This window comes from Thermobia domestica, chromosome 5, assembly GCF_964235325.1.
Source record: "Thermobia domestica chromosome 5, izTheDome1.hap1.1, whole genome shotgun sequence".
In the NCBI taxonomy this organism is placed as follows: domain Eukaryota; kingdom Metazoa; phylum Arthropoda; class Insecta; order Zygentoma; family Lepismatidae; genus Thermobia; species Thermobia domestica.
Window position 1 is genome coordinate 319,542,643 of NC_137458.1, and position 21,468 is coordinate 319,564,110.

The 21,468-nt window shown below is 37.3% G+C and overlaps 1 protein-coding gene across 2 annotated transcripts in view; it reads left to right on the forward strand.

Annotated features, from left to right (window-relative positions):
* LOC145686817 (uncharacterized) overlaps positions 1-21,468 on the forward strand; it is a 59,114-nt gene that overhangs the window by 17,673 nt on the left and 19,973 nt on the right. For both annotated transcript variants that reach the window (XM_081760526.1, XM_081760525.1), the window contains exons 2-4: positions 5,619-5,870; positions 17,014-17,264; positions 19,907-20,417. In XM_081760526.1, the coding sequence (XP_081616652.1) occupies positions 5,647-5,870; positions 17,014-17,264; positions 19,907-20,417 (986 nt within the window). In that variant the 5' untranslated portion in view covers positions 5,619-5,646. The remainder of the gene's footprint in view (positions 1-5,618; positions 5,871-17,013; positions 17,265-19,906; positions 20,418-21,468) is intronic.

Genomic DNA, 21,468 nt, shown 5'->3' on the forward strand with positions numbered 1-21,468 from the left:
TTTAATGAAATACACGTAAGTTTTCGAAAACTGTGGTGACGTGGGGAAAATTGTGCTTTATATGATGTTTACAATCATTAATGAATATCAAATAAAAACCAATAGGAAACAAATAAAATTCTACCAAGTTGGCAACACTGCCAACCGAGTTGCAACGCACGTAAATATCATCATATTGAAACAAATCAACTTTCTGAATTTCATCATAACTTTAACGCATAGTTTCTGATTTCACGCGAATATATATTTTATTTTTCATTGTCACGAGCCGATTTTGGGTCCCGAGTTGCAAACCCTGAAACTCGACAACGAAGCGGAATTCGACTCATGCTTATAGTAAATTTTCTACTTGATTTGATGTCGGGATTCAACTCTCAAAGTTTTCATACTTCCATTCAAATCGCCTTGTGTACAAGACCTAAATGCCCATAGAAAATATTTACATTCCAAGTACAAAAATCGAAATGTCAGTAATTAATTGCGAACGTTAGGGGGTACAGCCGCATACACGGTTAACGGATATTAAATACTAAAGTACTTCTCCAATAGTTGTTAGAAATTCAGATTTTTAAAAGGTGGGTTTTTGAGAAAATGGCGACCAAACATGGCGTCTTAATGAAATTTTCAGCTTTTCATCATAGTATAATGTAGAATGTACAGTAATAATCAGAAACGTAAGTTCTTTACATTTTCAAGAGACTTTATCGGGTAGATTTCGATGCTAGAAGCAGAGGTTGATATGGCTCGTGAGGACAGAAATAAAAATGTTTGAAGTTAGCAAAATTTTTACCCAAGTTAGCAACATTGCTAGTGAATTGTGCGATTCGTATTGGGCCAAGAGACGATTTTTTCTCTTCCACCGAAACATATTACTTTATATTCTTCGTGCTGTTGCTTTTATGTTACTAAGTACACTCGTTTCTCTACAACAACACTTTTAATTTGACATGTTTTTCAGTTTTTCGAGCAATCCGAGAGGAGGGCCGTCATTTTGGAAGGCTGTATATCGAAAGAGAATTTTTTTTTCACCAAAAAGAAAAAATACAGGTCCAATAATTTTGTATGTAGTTTCTCATTTTAAAAAATACACTAAATCTGAGACAGTCGTGTGGACCACCCTGGACGATTTGAAATGGAATCAGTCGTACTACAATGATACTGAGCGAAATAAAGCAGTAACCAGATTTCAAAATTGCCTTCAAGAGAGAATCATGAACAATTTGCATCCACGTTTATTTGATATATTACCTACCACCTTTCCCTCTTAATACTTAAGTAACGCTAAGAAAAAAAGCAAAAAAAAAAAAAAAAAAAAAAAAAAAAAAAGATATGCTTAACACATTTTATAAATCATCAGTTTTTAAACTGTTAAATCTTATTTACAGAAGAAGCACTTGCCTACTATTAAGGTTTTGTACAGTTGGTATAATACAAGAAATTTATAATAAGAAACGTAATAGAAGGAAACTATATGCTTAACAAATCTCTACACAAGAGAACGAATTATTTGATTTCTAGAATTAATTCTCGATAATGATATGTGTCTGTTATACCCAGAAAAAGATAAAGAAATTTATGGTGTCTCTAATGCATCATTCAGTCTTCATCACTCTGTCCATTAACTGATATTGAATTTTTATACTCGCTCGGACAACTACACATTGGATTGGACAAGAAACCGTGAATATTATATTTGCATTTCAAACTTACAAATTCAAGTTTCTGACAGCTACACATGGTAATCTCCAAACGAGCCTTGGGAATATCTTCGAGTGTTTTCAAAACTGGTCTTAGAATTTGGTCCTCCAAGTACCATCCGGAGTCATCTGGCCTTGGTAGATAGAGCTTACACTTATCAGCGTTTCCCAAGTTGCAGTTTGGTAATGGGATCTCTTTACATGTTGTTTGAGAGCATCGCTAGTTGGAGGTAATTTCTCCAGGCTGCATTTTCCTGAAAGTAGGAGCCTAGCTCCATCACAAATCTTCACATTAACCTTGAGAGACTTTGTGAAATACAGTTCTGCAGATTCAATAGCGATTGCTGATAAAGGAATCTGTCCTAAAGAAAATAAAATTTCACAGTTTTCTGAGTAAGTAGAGCATAGATAATGGATTGCTGGAATTATCACCAACGATCTCAAAGTTTGTTGTTGTTTCCGGTAGTTTTAAAGATCAGAAGACTGTTAAGTCAAACTTCGAGATCGATGTTCAAAATCTTGAAGAGAAGCATGAAGAATCATATTCTAGAATGATACTTCAAGCTGTGAATCACAATTCAGAAAGAGTTTTTGTGATGAGTAGAAACATTGGTGTATTCCTGCTGTTGAAACACCACTATGATAGAATTTCTTGTAATGAATTGTACATGATGGCGGGATTTCAAAGACAAGAAGGTTTATTCCAGTTCTCCACCTTTGCCACCAGTTATCTGAGAATGAGAATAGAGGTAATGGCTTATCACACCCCATTTGGATGCGGCATAACGTCATATCCAGTTGGAACATCAAAGATCAAGAGCTGTCTACTTACCCATGTCAGAAAAATGCGACCTTTTATTTTTCTTAGGACAGATTACTTTATCAGCAAGCGCTATATAATCTGAGGAACCGTTTTTCACAAAGCGCCTCAAGGTTAATGCGAACGTCTGTGATGAAGCCCCAACTTTTAGGAAAATGCACCCTGGAGAAATTACCTCCAACTAGTGATGCTCTTAAACAACATATAAAGAGATCCCATTACCAAACAGAAATTTGAGAAATGCTGATAAGTGTGAGATTGATCTACCAAGGCCAGAAGACTCCGGATGGTACTTGGAGGACCAAATTCTGAAGCCAGTTTTGAAAACACTTGAAAATATTACCAAGACTTGTTTAGAGATTACCATGTGTAGCTGTCAGAAACTAGAGTGTGTAAGTTTGAAATTCAAATATAAGAATCGCGATTTCCTGTGCACTTCAATATGTAGTTGTCCGAGCGAGTATAAAAATTCAATGTCAGTTAATGAACAGAGTGATGAAGAAGACTGGATGACACATTAAAGACATCACTCTTTTTTAAAATATTTTTCGAAATATAAAGTTTCCCAAGAAAGTTCTGTCTTTTTTGTGGAGGTAAGTGTTCAATTGGTTCTCACACCGTGAGTTGAATGCGAATTGGAGATAAGGCGGAAATCAGTTGTTGGTGTGGGAATGTCCAATATACTACCTGGTTGTGGCAGTTCACTTACACCGTGAACTTGCGTAAGGACAGAATGAACATGGGACCTCCACAGAGCGTCATAAGACGTGCATGCTCTACGACTTCAAACTGGGATCAAACGCCACTGCAGTGGGACGGAAGATATGCCAAGCATTTGGCGAGGGTATCGTGACTACGTGGACAGTGCAGCGGTGGTTTAACAAGTTTAAGAACGGTGAAACTCAAAGATGTACAACGTGCCGGAAGACCAGTACATGTACAAAATTAAGATGTTCAGGAAGCAATTAAGGCGAACAGTGGCCAGACATGTAAGGAACTGGAAGTGTGAATGGAAAAAGAATTCGGCAGCACCTCCATCAACTTGGGAAAAGCACTACAAGTTGGGTCGATGGGTCCCACATGATTTGACTCCGAGCCAGAAGGCAACGCGAGTAGGCATCAATCAAAACAAAACATTGTAGAATGTTTAAAAAGGGATCAAAAACAAAATTACGTAATTTAGCACAATATATTACTTAAACTTAGCACAATATATTACCTAAACTTAGCACAATATATTACCTAAACTTAACTACAAAATAAATGTGTAAAATGGTTAAACTCTGGTTGAACAATAGATAACCTCAGTCACAAAACATTAATAAAAATTAATTTAACACCTCAACGATATTAATTTGTTGTTAAAAAGTACGTTTCTTGTCGGTTTTCCGAATTTAACGTACGCAGTGTCAGCAAATCTGAAAACCAAGGGCTAATCTATACACTTTACCAGAAACATATAAACATTAAATGTGCTATTATAATATTTGCGTGTTGTAATAGGTTTGTGGTATTGTTAACCAACTGATAAATTGGCTGAAAAAACTTTAAAAAAAACTTTTCTTTATGCTCAAGTTTAACATTTGCTAATTTAATTGTTATGTACACTCATGTCCAAAATTATTGTCGCATGCCTACAAATATGTTGTTGTAGGAATATAATTTGATAACGAATTCTCCCGGTATTTCTTATAATGTTAGTATGTGTATAATCGGCAAAGACATGTATGTGGCAAATTTCATGTCAAAAGAGCAGTAAATAAGAACAATAAAACGAAAATAAAACTTTCTTGTCCATTTAGCAGCATTTTGTTTTATTCATTCTAATTTCCGTATTTATAATTCTTTTCTTATGATATTTACCACAAATATACATTTCCCGATTATACACGTAGTATCAGTATTGCTCCCTGTAAAATCATTATCAAATTATATTCTTACTAGAAGACAGTTATTGATATGAGAAAATCATTTTGGACATGAGTGTACATACTAGTTAACATATGGTATTGAGTTAGGAGAAGAATGGTATAATTATAATTACCTTTTCTTCGCCTAGCAATCAACAAACTAACTTGGAATTATTCCGTCCCAAACTCTGACATTACAAAATTGCGTTTATCCTCCTCGTTAAATACCACATTTAAAACACACCTAATTTATATAATCTTATCGTTCCTTCTGCATAATACAGTTTGCGAAAAAAAAAAAACTATATTAAAAGTATGGTACAGAGCAAAATTTAGGTACTGGTTCCAGTGTTACACAGTGCCGGAAAATAAAATTGCAACACTATGAAATTGTTTTCCAATCTGAACTACATTTATTCCGTATACAGTATACATTTAGTAAGGGTATGAAATGATTAGTACAATATGTACAGTAGTTTGGGGACGACATATATAGCATTTCACTACCACCTCCACATTAATACCATGTATAGGCTCCATAAATAGCAATGCAGGCTCGGATTCTTGAATGCACTCCACCATAGAGATCACGGGTACGGTCTTAGCGGTACATTCTGCCATGTTTGCTCGATCTGATTGCGCAAATTAGCAACAATTGTAGGTGGATGTGAGCTTGTGTTTACTGTTTGTCACTTACCTACCCCTGCTGATTTACAACACAGAATAGACACAGATGGCGCCAATATCACTCTGTGGCGCCAGTATCATCTGTTGGACGAAACAGTTACAAACTCAATTCTGTACTCCATTATCATCATATAACTTAATAGCATAATCATATTAATAATTCCCTATGTATTACAGGATGTTGCATTTTTTTTCTTGCAGTGTAGTTATTACATGCCTCCAACCTAAGAAGGATGGTCCCAATATAATCATAAGATTATGCTAGAAGTGAGAATACCTAGCAGCCTTACTCTACTTTTCTCAAATGTTGTGTATTAACAAATGTGAAGCTGTAGATGTCATCTCAGATGAAAGAGGTCGATCTTACCTTGTTACGAGCGTTCTTGCCTTGAGAGAAACTTTCATAATCATACAAGAGTAATGTTAGTTATCACGTTTCCCTTATAAGCAAATATTGAAGATATGTGAAACATTTGTATGACATGTATACAATTTATTTTCCAGCGTTGTGGTGTTATGAAGAGATCTCTACATGGGCAATGTTTGTTGTAATTTAGCCTTGGCTACAGTGCGTTGCGTTCCTTGTGGTGAGCGTTGCTGTAGAAAGCTTTGTCCCCAATTTTATAATTCATTCTACGAAAAAATTGTGCCGTCTCCTATTGTTGAAGACCAACCGTCTTTTAGGGGTGGCAGTAGTAGCAGGCGCAAATCTCTCAATTGTCCTGGACACTATCAGAACACACAAGCTTGTTGTCGGTAAGTTGTGTTTATTTTGTTCATTTATAGTAGTGGAACATACGATTTCCTTAATTTCAAATACAAATAATGTAAACTAACATACATGGCGTTTCAAAACAACACCGACAACGTTTGGGAGGTGATTCCTCACACCAAGATAAGACGAAAAGTATAGACCAACCTGGGTGCACAAATGCTTCCTTTCGGAGTTATAGACTGCCGAAAACATGGAAAAATGAACTTCCAAGGTACATAGCTCCAATACTATATGACCTACCGTAGTTAGGTCAAGACTTCACTTGAACTAGCATGTGCCCTATCCAAATATCCACGTTTCAGAATCTTGCGGTACTTCCGCAACAATTTTATAGAGGTAGTTAATGAGTGCTTCAAGTTATATGCCCGTAGCCTAACTCCCTGTATATAAATTGTTGTATAAGTAGTTCAGTATTCTAAAACATGTATTTTTGGATTGCGCACATATTATTCCTACGTGAATTATTGACTCGACTATGGTAGGTTCCATAGTATTGGAACTATGGACCTTTAAAGTTAATTTTTTTCATGTTTTCGGCAGTCTATAACTCCGAAAGGAAGCATTTGTGCACCCAGGTTGGTCTACACTTTTTGTCTTGGTGCCAGGAATCACCTCCGGAACGTTGTCGGTGTTGTTTTGAAACACCTTGTATATTTGGCTATTTTTTGTTCTTTCAAACAAGTAACTGCTGTTGTGCTGCAAACTGTTGTTTTGTGTGATAGAAAAATCGAATTAGCATATTTGTTGATATTGTTTGTCGTATACTTCCGATTTTTTTGAAAATATTTAAACACAGTAGTGTGCAAAACTTAAGGACAAAAGTTATTCCCAAGTGGTATCAATAGCGTCATTTCAGATTTTGCTAGAAGGGTTCAAGATTCTCTAAACATGTAAGAATTTTATATTATTTTTATTAGTATATTAGTATAACTAACTAACTCTAGTCTTGGAAGAGACTGTAGCATCTCTAATATAACGGTTTTCAAAAATAAGTGTACCTACTTTGAGTGTCTTTAACACCCGTTCTATATGTAGACCCCAGAGATTTTAATGTTTTCAGACCGGTAAAACATTTCCGAAGCAATGAAAACTATGATGCGTCAGTGGCTACAGTCGGAACCAAACACATTTCTCTTACTATGTATCCACGTACTTCCAATGCCCTACACTAAGTAGACAGCACATCTTAAACACTACGTCAGAAAATGAAGATATATATATATGATTTTTCTATACGTATTTCTTTATTTTTCATACCATGGGACGTAAAACTCAAAGATTTCATTTCATTTTTTTATTTTCCACATAAAAAAAACTAAGATTTTCATTTGAATCACTCTCGTCCTTTTTATACAAATGTCGATCTAATTCAAATGGCTAACTTAGGGGAAAATGGTAGCACAAAGAGTATCTGTATGTTTCCACTGAATATGTGATCAAATGCGGTCCATAGCTGCGTAACTCTGTGTCTATCACAAAAGTCATCGTTCGCGAATGACATTGCTTTTAGTCTTTTAACGCCATAAAAAATCGTTTTCCTCATTTTTTCTCGGAAAGTACGCATAAGAATGTGTCATCGTGTATGTGATTTTGTTCACTTCGATCCAGCGACGCTAACGTTACTAGGTTATCGCCTGCATTCGCGTAACTAGGATATTTTCCTAGGGGGGGGGGGGACAAGGCCCTTTATTTCTGAAAATTGGAAGGATCTTTTTAGAAGACCTTGTTATAATGCTTATATATATATATAAAGTAGCGGATCCAGGATATGATCAAGGGTGGGGCTAAACCATAGTTAGCAGCTTTAGCCAGTGTAAAGCAGGATTGAAGCCAATTTTTCCAGTGTATACCTGAGCGTTAAGGGGGGTCTATAGCCCCTATAGACAGGATAGATATGAGGAACAAGCTTGTATACCAATGCATAACTTGGTACATTCATTTCTTATTCCCTATAGTATTTTTCGAAATACATTTGGATTGAGTACTTTTACCCGGGACCACTCCAGAGGGTCAAAGTTGATAGGAGGGATTTCTGAAGGGAATTTTCCTCACATTCTCCCGATTTTCCCTGTTTAAGTACATTATGGACCCCAATACATAGCACCTCTAGAAAGCTTGTTTCATGCTGAAGAGAATGAACTACAAACCATGACTTTTCAATGAACAGGGTTGACGCAATAGCTATTTCAACATGAGTCTACGATTTTCTTTATACTAAAACGGTTAATGGGACCCAGGGACTTACTCCGTTGTCCATGACACCTAATTTTTTATGCATGAACATATCTTTGTTATGTTTATCGAATGGATTAGGTTTGATTTCCATGTCCGGATGACAGGTTCCTGTCCCTTCCTTGTGAGAACATAATAGTTAACGTTTACGAATAATGTACTTTCGCTCAGAATTGCACAAGTAAAACAGTAATAGAAAATTGAGTTTTCATAATTAGAGTAGATTTGAGGTAGTTATTTAATAGCAAGTGACTACAGGAAATATACAATTTTAAGCAAATTTATGATATAATATATTTTCACTGAACTGTTACATGACATTCTCGTGTTAGGAGAACTAAATAACTTGAAGAGCTTATAATGTGCGGGGAAAGGGGGAGTCATCTATCTATCTATATATCTATATCTATATCTATATATATCTATATCTATCTATCTATATATATATATATATATATATATATATATATATATATATATAAGCATTATAACAAGGTCTTCTAAAAGATTCCTCCAATTTTCGGAACTAAGGGGCCGTGGCTCCCCCTAGGAAAATAGTTACGCCAATGCGGGACGAGTATATACACTATTAAATATGTCGAATGCAAGCATCTTTAAAATTGTTAAGCGTAAATTGAGGTAAACTAATAACATTATTTTCGTCCAGTAGAAAAATTCTGGGGAGGGCCAGCTTTGATTCTAGGGGGCGGCCCTCCCTGGCCACCCTCTAGTTCTGCCTGTAGCAAGAACTCGCCTTAGCAACCCCCCTTCCTTAGCAACCAAACCAAAACACTCCCCGACTACACTTGATATTGGCATCACACTGTAATTTTCCTATTTCATTTTTTATTCAAGTGATAAAGCTTGATTTCAAAATTGCGGTACAGAATTTAAATTTTAGTACAAGATAAAACACCAAACTAATTAATATTTGATTGCCAAGTAACATGCTTGACAAATCCTTATAGTCTTATCATAATGACTGCAAATTACAATGTTTCTGGAATTACATAGGGATGTGCATATATGTACAATAAAATAAAAGTTTGTTGCTTTAGAATATTTAATTATGACAAACAGTCAAGCTGTTGTCTCGAGTATTATACTTGGGCATTTTGCAAATCTCTTATATAGATGTAAGTTAAACGAAAACAAAAAGCTGGAACTAAAATTTAACTTTGCGGACTGTTTTGGCTTCAATGTGTTTTAAATTGTCCTCAGAAGATAGCTTTGATGCTCTATGAAAATGATCCTGAGATTGGTAAATCGTTCTTGCTCTGTTAAGTTTCTGAGCTTTTATGATCTTTAGTTTGCTGAAACTCCTTTCCTTGCCTTATAGTAAAAATAAATATTTACCCAGTTTTGCACCCCCAATCCGCGCACGGGGCCCAAACCCCGTTTGCCGGCTCTTTAGTTACGTTACTGGTTCAATCTAATCTATTGATTGATGTACCAGTATATCTCGTCTTTGTATAATATTATTTTAGATAAGCAGAAATTAATATTTAAGAGTTAATCAATGTTGGGGTATTCCTGTATCTCATTAGTCTAACCATATAGACTGAAATAGTGTGACGTCAGATCCGTCTTGTTGCCATGATAATCACAATTTTTCTAAATAACATGCCTAAGATCTTAAGTACAAAGCGAAAACAGTGATATGTTAACTTCCAGATTGCAAACATTGGAGTAAAAGAAACACCTGTATGTGTAAAAACAAGTGGATAAGATTTCTAATGTATGTAAGCACAAAAAGATAGAAAAAGCATGCAGCTAGGTAAATAAAATTATAATTATGTATATTAAAATGTGTCAAGCATTGAAAGTGAAAATTTTCCCCTGATATCGCAGATTTTGACTATTTATACATTTGGAGGTTACAATAAGTGTGAAAATATGCTTAGCTGTTTATTATCGGATATTAAATTTAAATAATTCTGAAAAAGCTTTATTTAGTACCATAAGTATCACACATTACATTGCAAATGTGTAGGCCTACATAATTACTGTTTAAAACTTACGCTGAACTACTCATAATTGGACGTTTTCTTGTACTGTCGGTGTGTGTTTTTAAAGTAAATAGGAAACACAAGGGAAGGTCCAATGCATGTTAACCGATCAAAAATGGGTCTAGGTTGAAAATTCTCAACACGCATATAGTTACAAGCGCAGTGCCGTTTGTTTTTAGTTTTGATTGTTTGTTTGTTTCTATACTCCCAGCACCAAGGATGTTATAAAATAGAGGATCTGCCCTTACAACAAAATCTTGAAGCCATACGTCACAGTTTCGCCACCCCTACTCTGCCCACTCCGCCCAATAGGATCGCAATGTTCTGAGCCAACAATCATGGCGGAAAAGAAAGTAGCCAATCAGACGATGGCAGAAACGAGAGTAGCCAATCAGACGTGCCGATGCTCGGTTGTTTTCTGGCTTCATCGATTTAATAGGATGAAGATACATATGGGCAGATCCTCTATTTATAACATCCTTGCCCAGTACCCTGTTTGTATATTCTAAATCTACTGATATTTGTAAAGAGGCACCTAGAGGGTGTTTTACGCGGGTAGAAGAAAAGCATGATCATTATACAAAAACAAACAAAACTTTTCTATTGTATCTAGAACACAGAACCGGATTTTATGAAAAAGGGTGTAAATACGTGGGTATAATGCTATACAATAAACTTCCCAAAGATATAAAGACTCAGGACTCTTGCTAAATTTAAGAAAGAACTACAGAGATATTTATTACAACACTGTTTTTACTCGATAGAGTAATACATGAATTGCTAACAGAAACAAAAAACCTACATTATCTACAGTGACCAGTGTCGTTGCTTGTTTTTAGCATTTGATATATCTTCAAGGATTTCTACATACAATGCAAGTAATAATTACTCTTACTTTATTTTTAATAATATCATGCAAAATGTAATGTATAATAAGATGTAAGGCTTAATTATTAACCTAGTACCAGTATGTGTAATTTTCATTATTATTATTCTTTTTACTTTTCTGTTTATATATAAATGACGTGTCCACTTCATATGCATTGCAATGCAGTGCTAAATGTATGAAAAAAGGACGAAATAAATACAATGCAATACAATACTATTTTGTAGCCACTATAAATATGCACGTATATTTTAAAGGGCAGGCGCATAAGAAAACTAAATGCGCCAATATAATCAACATTATTCTCAAAGTAGACAATGATTTTTCCTTGTAGATAAATCCACTGGCGTCTTTGGTATTTAAAATTTGGAGGGACATCAAAGAAAGTAATTTAAATGGTACTGCCTAGCCCAATCTGTTTATTATCTTCGATCACATTTGTTGCCTTTCTGCTTACATTCAAGGACCACCTAATGTATATCAAGTACTCTGTTATAATTGTTTCACAGCCTGAATATTATATTCCTAATAAATATAATTATTATTATTTGTATGTTATTCTGTCGTTAGTAAATAAATTAAATTAGAATAAAATACGGTATTGAATATTTTGTACTTCAAAATATTGGGGGACGAGCCCCCTCGTTTCCCCGCCAGAGACGCCCGTGGATAAATCGTACATTTGTTCTATTTTCATTGTGCCGACAGCTTGTCAGGCTGTATCTTAGAGATTTTACATTGCGTGTAGTTGCTTTTGTTCATTGTGCATTACTTGGTAATGCCGCTACATAGACAATTTCTATCTTATCAGTTTACCTATAGGTGTGGCCCTGTAGTAAAAGGTTTCTTACAAGTAACACTTCACATCGTTGCTGCCGGTCTGACGCTAAACTATACATTTTCGGAAAGCACTAGTCCTAAATAGGATAACTACACAGTGCGACGGTCAGACGTTGCCGCGTTCAGGACTTATGGAGCGTCAAACATTAACATGGGGTTTATGAGAGTAACCATAGCAGTCGTATTATTTCATGCTAATTCGTCTTGCATTTGAACTCTGTGCTAACATTTGTGTTGTAGCAGTCGTATTATTTCATGCTAATTCGTCTTGCATTTGTACTCTGTGCTAACATTTGTGTTGTTTTTGTGTTTTTTAGGTATGCGTTGTAAGATGGATCCGAAAGTGGTCGTTTGGGCTCTGGTGGCCGAGATCGGGACAAATGAGCGCAATCCAAATTTGGAAGAGCAAAGGATGGTGGCACACATCAAGTCTCTTTTGACCAGCGGGATGGAAGTCGTTGAAGAGATTCGTACGCTCGGCTTCGGTGACAGTGATGGTGACCAGGGGGACGGAGACATGGATTTTGGAGACGAGGAAGACCAAGAGCAGGAGGATGCAGAGATGCCTTCGTCATCGCAGCAGTCTCATACGTCTTCCGCATCTGGCTCATCAGCGTCAGAATACCTGCCCTCTCCTGTGAAGAAGCCGAAGTTCCAGGATCAGCCTCCAGAAGACTCCAAAATGACACCAGAGCAGTGGCGCGAGTACAAGGCAAAAGCCTATGCCTACTGGACGGTAAATCCAAAAACAGGTAGGCCTTGGAACACAAAGACCGGTCGTGCTACCCACTCGACTCTGCAGAATCAGTTCAGGTATATTCGGAACATTGGCGTGCTACGTCACTTTGGGGCAACACAAGGCAAAGATGACAAGAAGACGCTGATGGCAGAGATCAATGAGGCAGTTCGGGGCATGTTCGCGGAGAAACAGCACACTGCTATCATTCACGATCGAACGTTGCGAATTTGGGCTAGGCAAACAGCTAATGAACTGGACCCTAACAAGAGTCTCAAGTTCAAGGCATCACCGTCGTGGGTGTACAGATTCAAGAAGCGCAACAACATCGTGGACCGTGCAATCACCCACAGGGTCGGCAGGACCTGGCAACTGAAAGAGTTGGACTTGCAGCAGCAGGCTGATGCTTTCGTATTAGCGACTCGCGAGCTCATTGCAAGCGAAAGCATCCCACCAACGCAGGTTGCCAATGCAGATCAGAGTAGCTTCAAGAAGTTGTTGCAGAGTACTCGCACTCTCCGTACCAAAGGAACAACAGTCGTGCGAGCGGTTGTGGGATCCATGAGCGCAACAACCCACAGCTACATGATCATGCCCGTGATCACCATGGCCGGAGAGATTCTGCGGCCGATGTATGTACTGGTGTCGGAACCAAGTGGAAAGTTTCCGGGAAACAAGCCTGCAGATCCACCGAACATCAAATCATTTGCTGGCAAAACGTCCAACATGAACAGGGACGACCTTAAGGACTTCTACGAGCAAGTGTTCTGGCCAAGCATGCCTGATGATCGGAAGAAGATCGTTTTGCTATTGGACTCGTGGACTCTGAACAAGGACGACAATCTATCGAACGCACTGAAGCCTGCCGACGTTGCGTTGCACAAGAGACTGATTCCTGGTGGTTGCACTGGAAAGATTCAGCCTTTAGATGTGCATTTCTTCCGTCAGTACAAGTCCTTTGTACGCTTTGTGACCGACACACTGGCCATGGACAGTGTCATGGATATCTGGCATCGCGATCGATTCCTGGCACTACAGTCGTTTTCACTCTACCAGTTCAGCGCACCCCGATTCAAGAACCTGATCCGGTACGCTTTCCACAAGGCTGGCTATCTGGACGAGGAGCCGGGAATGTGGATCTCTCCGCACGAGTACTGCTTTGACTCCCTCGACGAAGGTGACGTGTGCTTCACGTGCGGCGAACTACCGTTCGTCAAGTGTGCACACTGTGAGCGCACTCTTTGCATCTCTCATGCTCTGTTCGACGATTTGCACATTGATTGTACCCTTTAACTTACGCAAACAAGTGCTCAATCAGACAACGTCGATTCAAACGTCACAAACCTTGTGTTCTTCTTCGTTTCCTGTAACTCTCATAAACCCCATGTTAATGTTTGACGCTCCCTAAGTCCTGAACGCGGCAACGTCTGACCGTCGCACTGTGTAGTTATCCTATTTAGGACTAGTGCTTTCCGAAAATGTATAGTTTAGCGTCAGACCGGCAGCAACGATGTGAAGTGTTACTTGTTAGATGTTACTTCCTGAATTACTAGGTTTCACTTGTAAATTTTCTAAGTAGTGGCTCCATATTGTTAATCTTATCCATATTTATATCCATATAGATCCATATTTATAGGATAGGACAGGATTTCTACAAAGAATCAACATTTATACGGTTATACGTATTTTCGTATGTGAGGTCAAAATTAGAATACTGTTGTACTGTTTTGACACTAAAATAATAAATAGTAGAATTGATTGTCCAGAATTAGTTTCAGAAGTATTATTACGTGTCCCAACAAGTGAGGCTAGAACAGCAAACACTGGGACATTCTATTGTAAAAAAAAAAAAAAAAAAAAAAAAAAAAAAAAAAAAAAAAAAAAAAAAAACTGACATATTGTATAAGTCTCCTCTGTGGAGAATGTGTGCTTCATATAACGAAATGATTAGATTTCACGTAGTAGATGTATTTAGTATGTCAGAAAACAAGTTCAAAGGAATTGTCAGCTAATAACTTCTGTATAATTAGACGACGCACAGTATATTTGTGTATGTATACAATGTCTGTATAATAGTGTATGTTAAGTAATTATGTATACGACACTATAAGTGGGCATTAAGCCTGTTGTCTTGTCCTTATGAAATAAATAAATAAATCTCTCTCCCCCCCCCCAACATTACTTTGTCTTCAAAATATTTTACAATTGTTTTATTAACAGTACGCTATATTTCATAGTGTTCTTGCTGCTCCATTAGTGCTCTCAAACGGGTCGAGTTGTCGGGTCAGGCTACTCCGGTCGGGTCAGTCGGGTCAGTTCACTTTGGTCAACTGAATTTAGGTTGAGCTTAAGTGTCTTCATCCCGGCGAAATTAAAATACCGCTAATTTTACAGTAATTATGTGATATCTTTAAATAGATAAAATATAATCGAAATGTGGAACAAGAGCGCCCTAGACAATATTGTTTTACATGAGAAACCGTTATCACGACTCACTTATCTGCTTTCGATTTCGAGCCATTTTGAAAATCGGCATTTATTTTCGCGTTTCTAAACAGCTGAAAACGGAAAGCCATTAGGTGACTTGTGATAACAGTACCTCACGCAAAACAATATTGTCTAGGGCGCTCTTGTTCCATATTTCAATTATCTTTGATCTATTTGAAGATATCACATAATTACTGTAAAATTAGCGGTATTTTAATTTCGCCGGGATGAAGACTCTTAACTCGGCTAGAGTCGAAAGCTGCTGTTTTTCAGTAGCTGCCTAATTAAAAATAGCAATTTTCAACTGATTTTATAGAAACCATAAATCTATTTTGAACACTTGCAGCTAGTGTTTTTATGGTAAATGCTTATTTTTGTACTTGTGTGTATTTTAATTTTTAAATGTGGAAGATTGATTTTAGCAATCGACTGTAATATTAATATCTACGCCAATATGGAGTCTGGATTTAGAACAAAACTAGAAGTTGTTTAAGCAAGGCCAAAAGAAAGATTGAATATGGATGACCAAGCCCAAGCGGGGCCGCGGTGGCTCAGTGGTAGAGAATTCATCTCTGGTGCGTGGTGTCCATGGTTCGATCCCAGCTTGTGCTAAGTGGGCTTTGTAGTGGAGAAACACCGTGTAGTGGGTTTTCTCGGGGTTCTTCTCTTTGCTCCCACTTTCTTCATTCTACCATTTCATTCATTTCTCATGGTCACCATCTCCCTTAGCCTCGGTGCAGAATCAAGGGACCTTAAACTGAATATTTCATTTCATTTCACCAAGCTTAAGAACATCGATACAAGAACAAGATAATGATTTGATATGCAAGACAAAGTGCATAGTAACCTTGCTCTTGGCCTTGTTTTGGTGATCACCAAGTAGCAATGAGCATATTTTCTTGCTTTCCGTATAGTATGAAAGACCATAATCAAAATCACACTTGGTGTTCATTTGTACCGATGAGGCGAGTATTCTTGGCTCTTGTATAGCATGAAAGATCACCAAGACTACGAAATGCAGGACCAAGACTTGACTGTGCAAGACAAAGAATAAGACGCAGTATTGATGACCAAGACCCAGGGTGTGAATTGTTTGAATTTCATTTGTTGGGCTGAAAGTGATGAAATAAAATTAGTACTTTATAATTAATTATCATACTGTATTTTTAAATTTTAAATTACAAAATTCATATTATGTATCTTCTTACTTGCAACTATATATACTGTAAAATATGTTTTACCAAACAGATGACCCTGAGTATTTAAGCTAAATACTTGAACACCCTGTACTGTACTGAAAACTTTTCTCTACCGGCGAAAGAACCTAATGGCAGACCAGTGTAAGGACATAATTTTGCAGAAGAAAATTTAGTTCCTATAAAATCCACCCCACGTAGTTTGCGTGAAACTGTGGTGATCCTTGCTTAGGCTGGCTGGGCTTTGGGACACCTACTTTTCCTAGTTATTAGAGAATTTTATACTTTTATAGTACATTGTATCATTCTGCTTGTAACAAGTAATAAAATTGGCAGTGGAACAAAATGATTCCTGTGTAGAGGTGATTGCTCTACCTTCTGCCTGCTTAGCAAAACTTTACAATATATGTATTTTCATTTGAGTAGCGTCGTAAGGAAGGGTTTGATGAAGATATACTTAAGTTTTAGTTTTCTCTTAATAGATGGCATGGTTACCATACATTTTTATGTTAACGAATAATCGTTCTTGATTTTGTCGAAAATAACGCATGAGAGTTTATATTTGTCCGTTTCATTTTGTTCTGTTTAATTAGAACTATCAATTATTAGATGTCTCATCTTTTAAACAGGTTTCCTGTCATTCGCTAATGATATTGTACAATTAATACTGAATATGGTAACTTGACATTTCAGTTGGTATCTAAACTAAATTCACTTGTATTGCTTTTAACATTCCAGCTGTCAAAACCCTGAGGCTGTACAAAATCACCGCCATTATCATCATCATCATCATTGCCATCAGGGAGGTGAGCGTGATCTGAATGAAGAGCAACTTCCTATAATTAACGACAGAACACCTCAGCGACCAATCAACTTAAAACACTCGTCATTTGCTAGAGAAACTTCCAGCGTTGATTCTGAGAGTGTGATAAGTATCCCACCGCCGCCGCTTCGATCATATGCAACGAGGATGTGCAAAGTACAACCAGGTAATTACAGAGGGCATGCGTTCATTCTTTATTACTACTCTCATCTTCATGCAACAGCAGCACCTATCTCTGGTGCCAGGAATTCTTGGTTCAATCGCAGGCAATGTTTTCTTGTGGTTGGATTAACATGTTCGTGGCTTTTCTTTTATTCTTCCATTTCCTCCCTCATTATCATTCCACACATACTTCCATAATGATTCAGATCCACTAATCATCCATCTCTTTCAGTGTAAAGGACATAACTGAGGCTTCATTTCATTTTCACCACTTTCATTATTAACAGTGAGTAATGATCCTTATTATTAGCTGTAAAATTTCATTACTCACGAGTTGTAGAAAATTCTAAAACCAAGAAATAAAATAGGAGTAGATATGGCGTTCAGCATTCGGGAAATTAATACATTTTTAGTGAGCGAAATAGTATAAAATGATTTCATTTGGATGCTATTACAGATACTTAACGGATTATTCTTGGAAATCAACTACTAAAATGAAATTGAACAATCGATATGTCATATTCAACAAGAAAACTTTTATATGTCAATCTATAGAACTACCACTTTCAAAAATTGAGAGAATAAATAGTGGAAATCTTTTGTGCAGGATTATGAAGGCGAAATTCTTGTTCTGGAACTTTAATCACAAAATTAAAACTATTTCAAAATTGCGCTTCTAGCTTGACATCAATTCAGAATTTTGCAATACTTATTAGTTTCAACATTTGGGTTTTTGAAAACTAAACGAGCATATATATAAATTAACACTCATAATTTGAACAAATGTTGAAGTTTTCGAATAATGGTAATTCTTGCTTAGTGCCAATTTGACACGAAAATTACAAACTGAACTTTTTCTTTTAAAAAACAATAGGTGGATGACACTCATAATGTCATTAACTACGTACACAGTTTCCAACTTGTGAGAAACAGTGTCGGAACAGTTTTTACTTTATTTAATAGCATTTTCTAAATACTGTCTTGTTTATTTTCTAAAATTTTGATTTCCTTTGTTGTTTTAGGTTATTCTCTAAAATTTAAAAAGTCCATGTATCAAAGTGAAAATCCTTAAGGGGCTCTCCAAACTTCATGATCTCTTTCATGATAACCACATAGAGATTACAGTAATAGCATGTAATGTGTTTATAGGCAGTGGTGTTATTCTATTTTTAACAACCGGTTCTACCTATCTATCTATCTATCTATCTATCTATCTATCTATCTATCTATCTATCTATCTATCTATCTATCTATCTATCTATCTATCTATCTATCTATCTATCTCTTCTCTCTCTCTCTCTCTCTCTTTCTCTCTCTCTCTCTCTCTCTCTCTCTCTCTCTCTATATATATATATATATATATATATATATTTGTTTATCTTTCTAGTCCTCGTCTGGAAAGACAACTTGCACTATGTGGCAACGTCGCAAATAAAGAACCATAGATTAGATCTACCAATCTATCGAATAGTTATATCGATTCTCTCCAAATGGTAGCTAAAGTCGATATTGATTGACACTAGTATCACTTATTAGTGTAGCAATCGATTTAACTGCTTGTTGTATTCGTAAAGTAATGCTAAATAATGGCTCCAAGTTAATCTGGGACGTTGCCACATTGTGAAATTTTGATTCCCCATAGCGGCCGAAGGAGGCCCCGGAGTTAATTCCATCATATAACATTTTCGCTTTATTTTGACCTGTAGAATAGTGCTCTGTGGTCCGTGGGCGACAGTGGCGGATCCAGGATATGATCAAGGGAGGGCTAAACCATAGTTTGCCGCTTTATCCAGTGTAAAACAGGATTGAAGTCCATTTTATCCAGTGTATACCTGAGGGTCAGGGGGGCTATAGCCCCTATATCCCCCCTTGGATCCGCCCTTATATATATATATATATATATATATATATATATATATATATATATATATATAGCGAGAGAGAGAGAGAGAGAGAGAGTAGATAGATAGATAGATATAACTCTCTTAGGGAACAAACCATGCACGGTAGACGAAAGCAAATCTTTTACTGGATACCACATGTGAGAAGTAGCGACTTACACAACATCCTACTACAAAATAGTGTGACGAAGTTAGGCAGTATCTACTACGAATGTCTTGGAAACGAATTATCCAAGATCGATGCTTGTCAGAAAGTATTGGAAAAACCTTAATCCAACAATGGATCGACAATTGTTGATAATGATATGGATGCATTTCAAATATAAATAATCCTCACTTCTACACTCATTTGATTCAGTTCTCATTATCGATATGTGAGCGTTTGAGGTTAAGAAATAAGCGCTTACAGCTTGTTCTGAGAGATCATAAGTTTAATCTTGTAGCTGTTAGAATTTCTAAAAAGAAAGATAGTTAAACTAAAATTTACTGTTCCTGGGTGTAACTGGGTAAAATTTACTCTCATATCAGGGTATAACAAACGGTTCTGCGAACTTGAAATATTTTAACAACCGGATCTAGCAAACTGGTGCGAACCGACTGAATAGCACCATTGCTTATAAGACAAAATAGGAAGTATATATTTATATATCTTTCCAACTTCTTGTTACGATCTCATTATGACCATTCCAGTACACCTCTATGTGATTTTGTAGCGTATCTTAATATCTTGTTTTTACTGCCGTAGGAGTTGCTAAATTTCGTCGACCTGTCTCAGGCTACCAAGAAGCTTATCCGTCTCCGCTTGGCGAGAGTGGTTCCAAGCCCGAATGCAGCACTGAGACCCTCAAATTTAATGCAGTTAACGACGACGCCCATGTTCCGTCAGGCAATCGGGGCTCAAACCCTTCGTTCCCCTTTCTAAGACGGATGAAGAGGGCGACAACAGTCGCTGATGTGAGCAATATAACGGAGACGTCCCGCGTGGCTGAGTGGACCAGGGCTCAGAGTATGCTGCACATGGGCGATGCAGAAGAGAAACCCAAGAAATCAGCTGAAGAAATGGCGAGAGACCTTGGTCTTAATTTGGCGTTATATCAAACGACAGGCGAGGGTGCGTCTGACTTCATGAATAAGTCTCTGGCCATTATGAAGGCTGCACAAACTTCTACTGACTTTCTAGATCCCAAAGATCAGTTGAAGGACCTGCCATTTGGAATCGTACATTTCACAGCCTGCTATTACAAGAAAAGTAAGAGGTAAGTAACACGACAGTTGCAAAATACTAGTATTCATATCAATGTAATCCAATGTGATTAATAGCAAGGTGTCTCACCATTTGGGAAAGGGTAACGAGTACCACTGGCGATGTGAAGGTCCGAACTTTGACACCACGTGTAGATGATTCGTGTTCCCCAGGAGATGATGCGAGAAACGTGATAATTCTCGTTTCTTTTTCGAGACGAGATGAGAAATCTTACGAATCTTCCGGTCAACGCTAGTTCATCCAAGTCTTAGATCTCAAACATTGTTTTAGAGTTACTCGATTCATACATAATGTAGCGAACATGCAACCAGAATGGGCAAAATTATAAGTTTATTTAAAAAAAGAACACCTTTTATTATTAAGAAATTAACACTTCTTGTTTGGAACTGTGAGCATCCTTTGCGATTCCAGAATAGACTGTTATTCCGGAAATAGGTACACGGATGTCACAGTAACACACTTTCACCGACTTAAAATTAAAACCCATATAAATAAACTAGGATGCTTATCCATATATAAGCTCAAATTTAGAAAGTTTACTTGTCCAATTCAACACGAGTGAATAGAGTGTCAACGCCGTCGCTCTGTGCGCCGAAAGAAAGGACCCGATGCCAATACTTCGGTGATGTAGCATCTAGCACCAGAGGTCCAAGTAGCTCATCCGGCCCACGTCCAAGTGTCCAGAAACGTCTCTGCCTGAGACGACCTCCAGGGAGGACTTCACAGACCCAGTCCAGCTCCGCCGAGGTTGACGACGAGGACAGCCGCCAGCCAAGTTCAAACCCTGAACCAGAAGGTTCCAAGCTGAGTAGCGAGGCCCTGTGAGTCTACGAGGCGACGCCACAAGGGAAGAAGAAGAGGAACAGTTTCCCGGCGGGTTTGAACTAAGGACCTCAACAACCGAATACAAGTGCATAGTGCGTCGTATGAGTTCCAACAACAACAGTGTCAACAGTTAGCTCAGTTCATTGGACAGCATCCAGCCAAGAGATACGTGAGTAAGCAAAACCATATTTTGATTTGTTTCTCAAAGAGGTTCATTT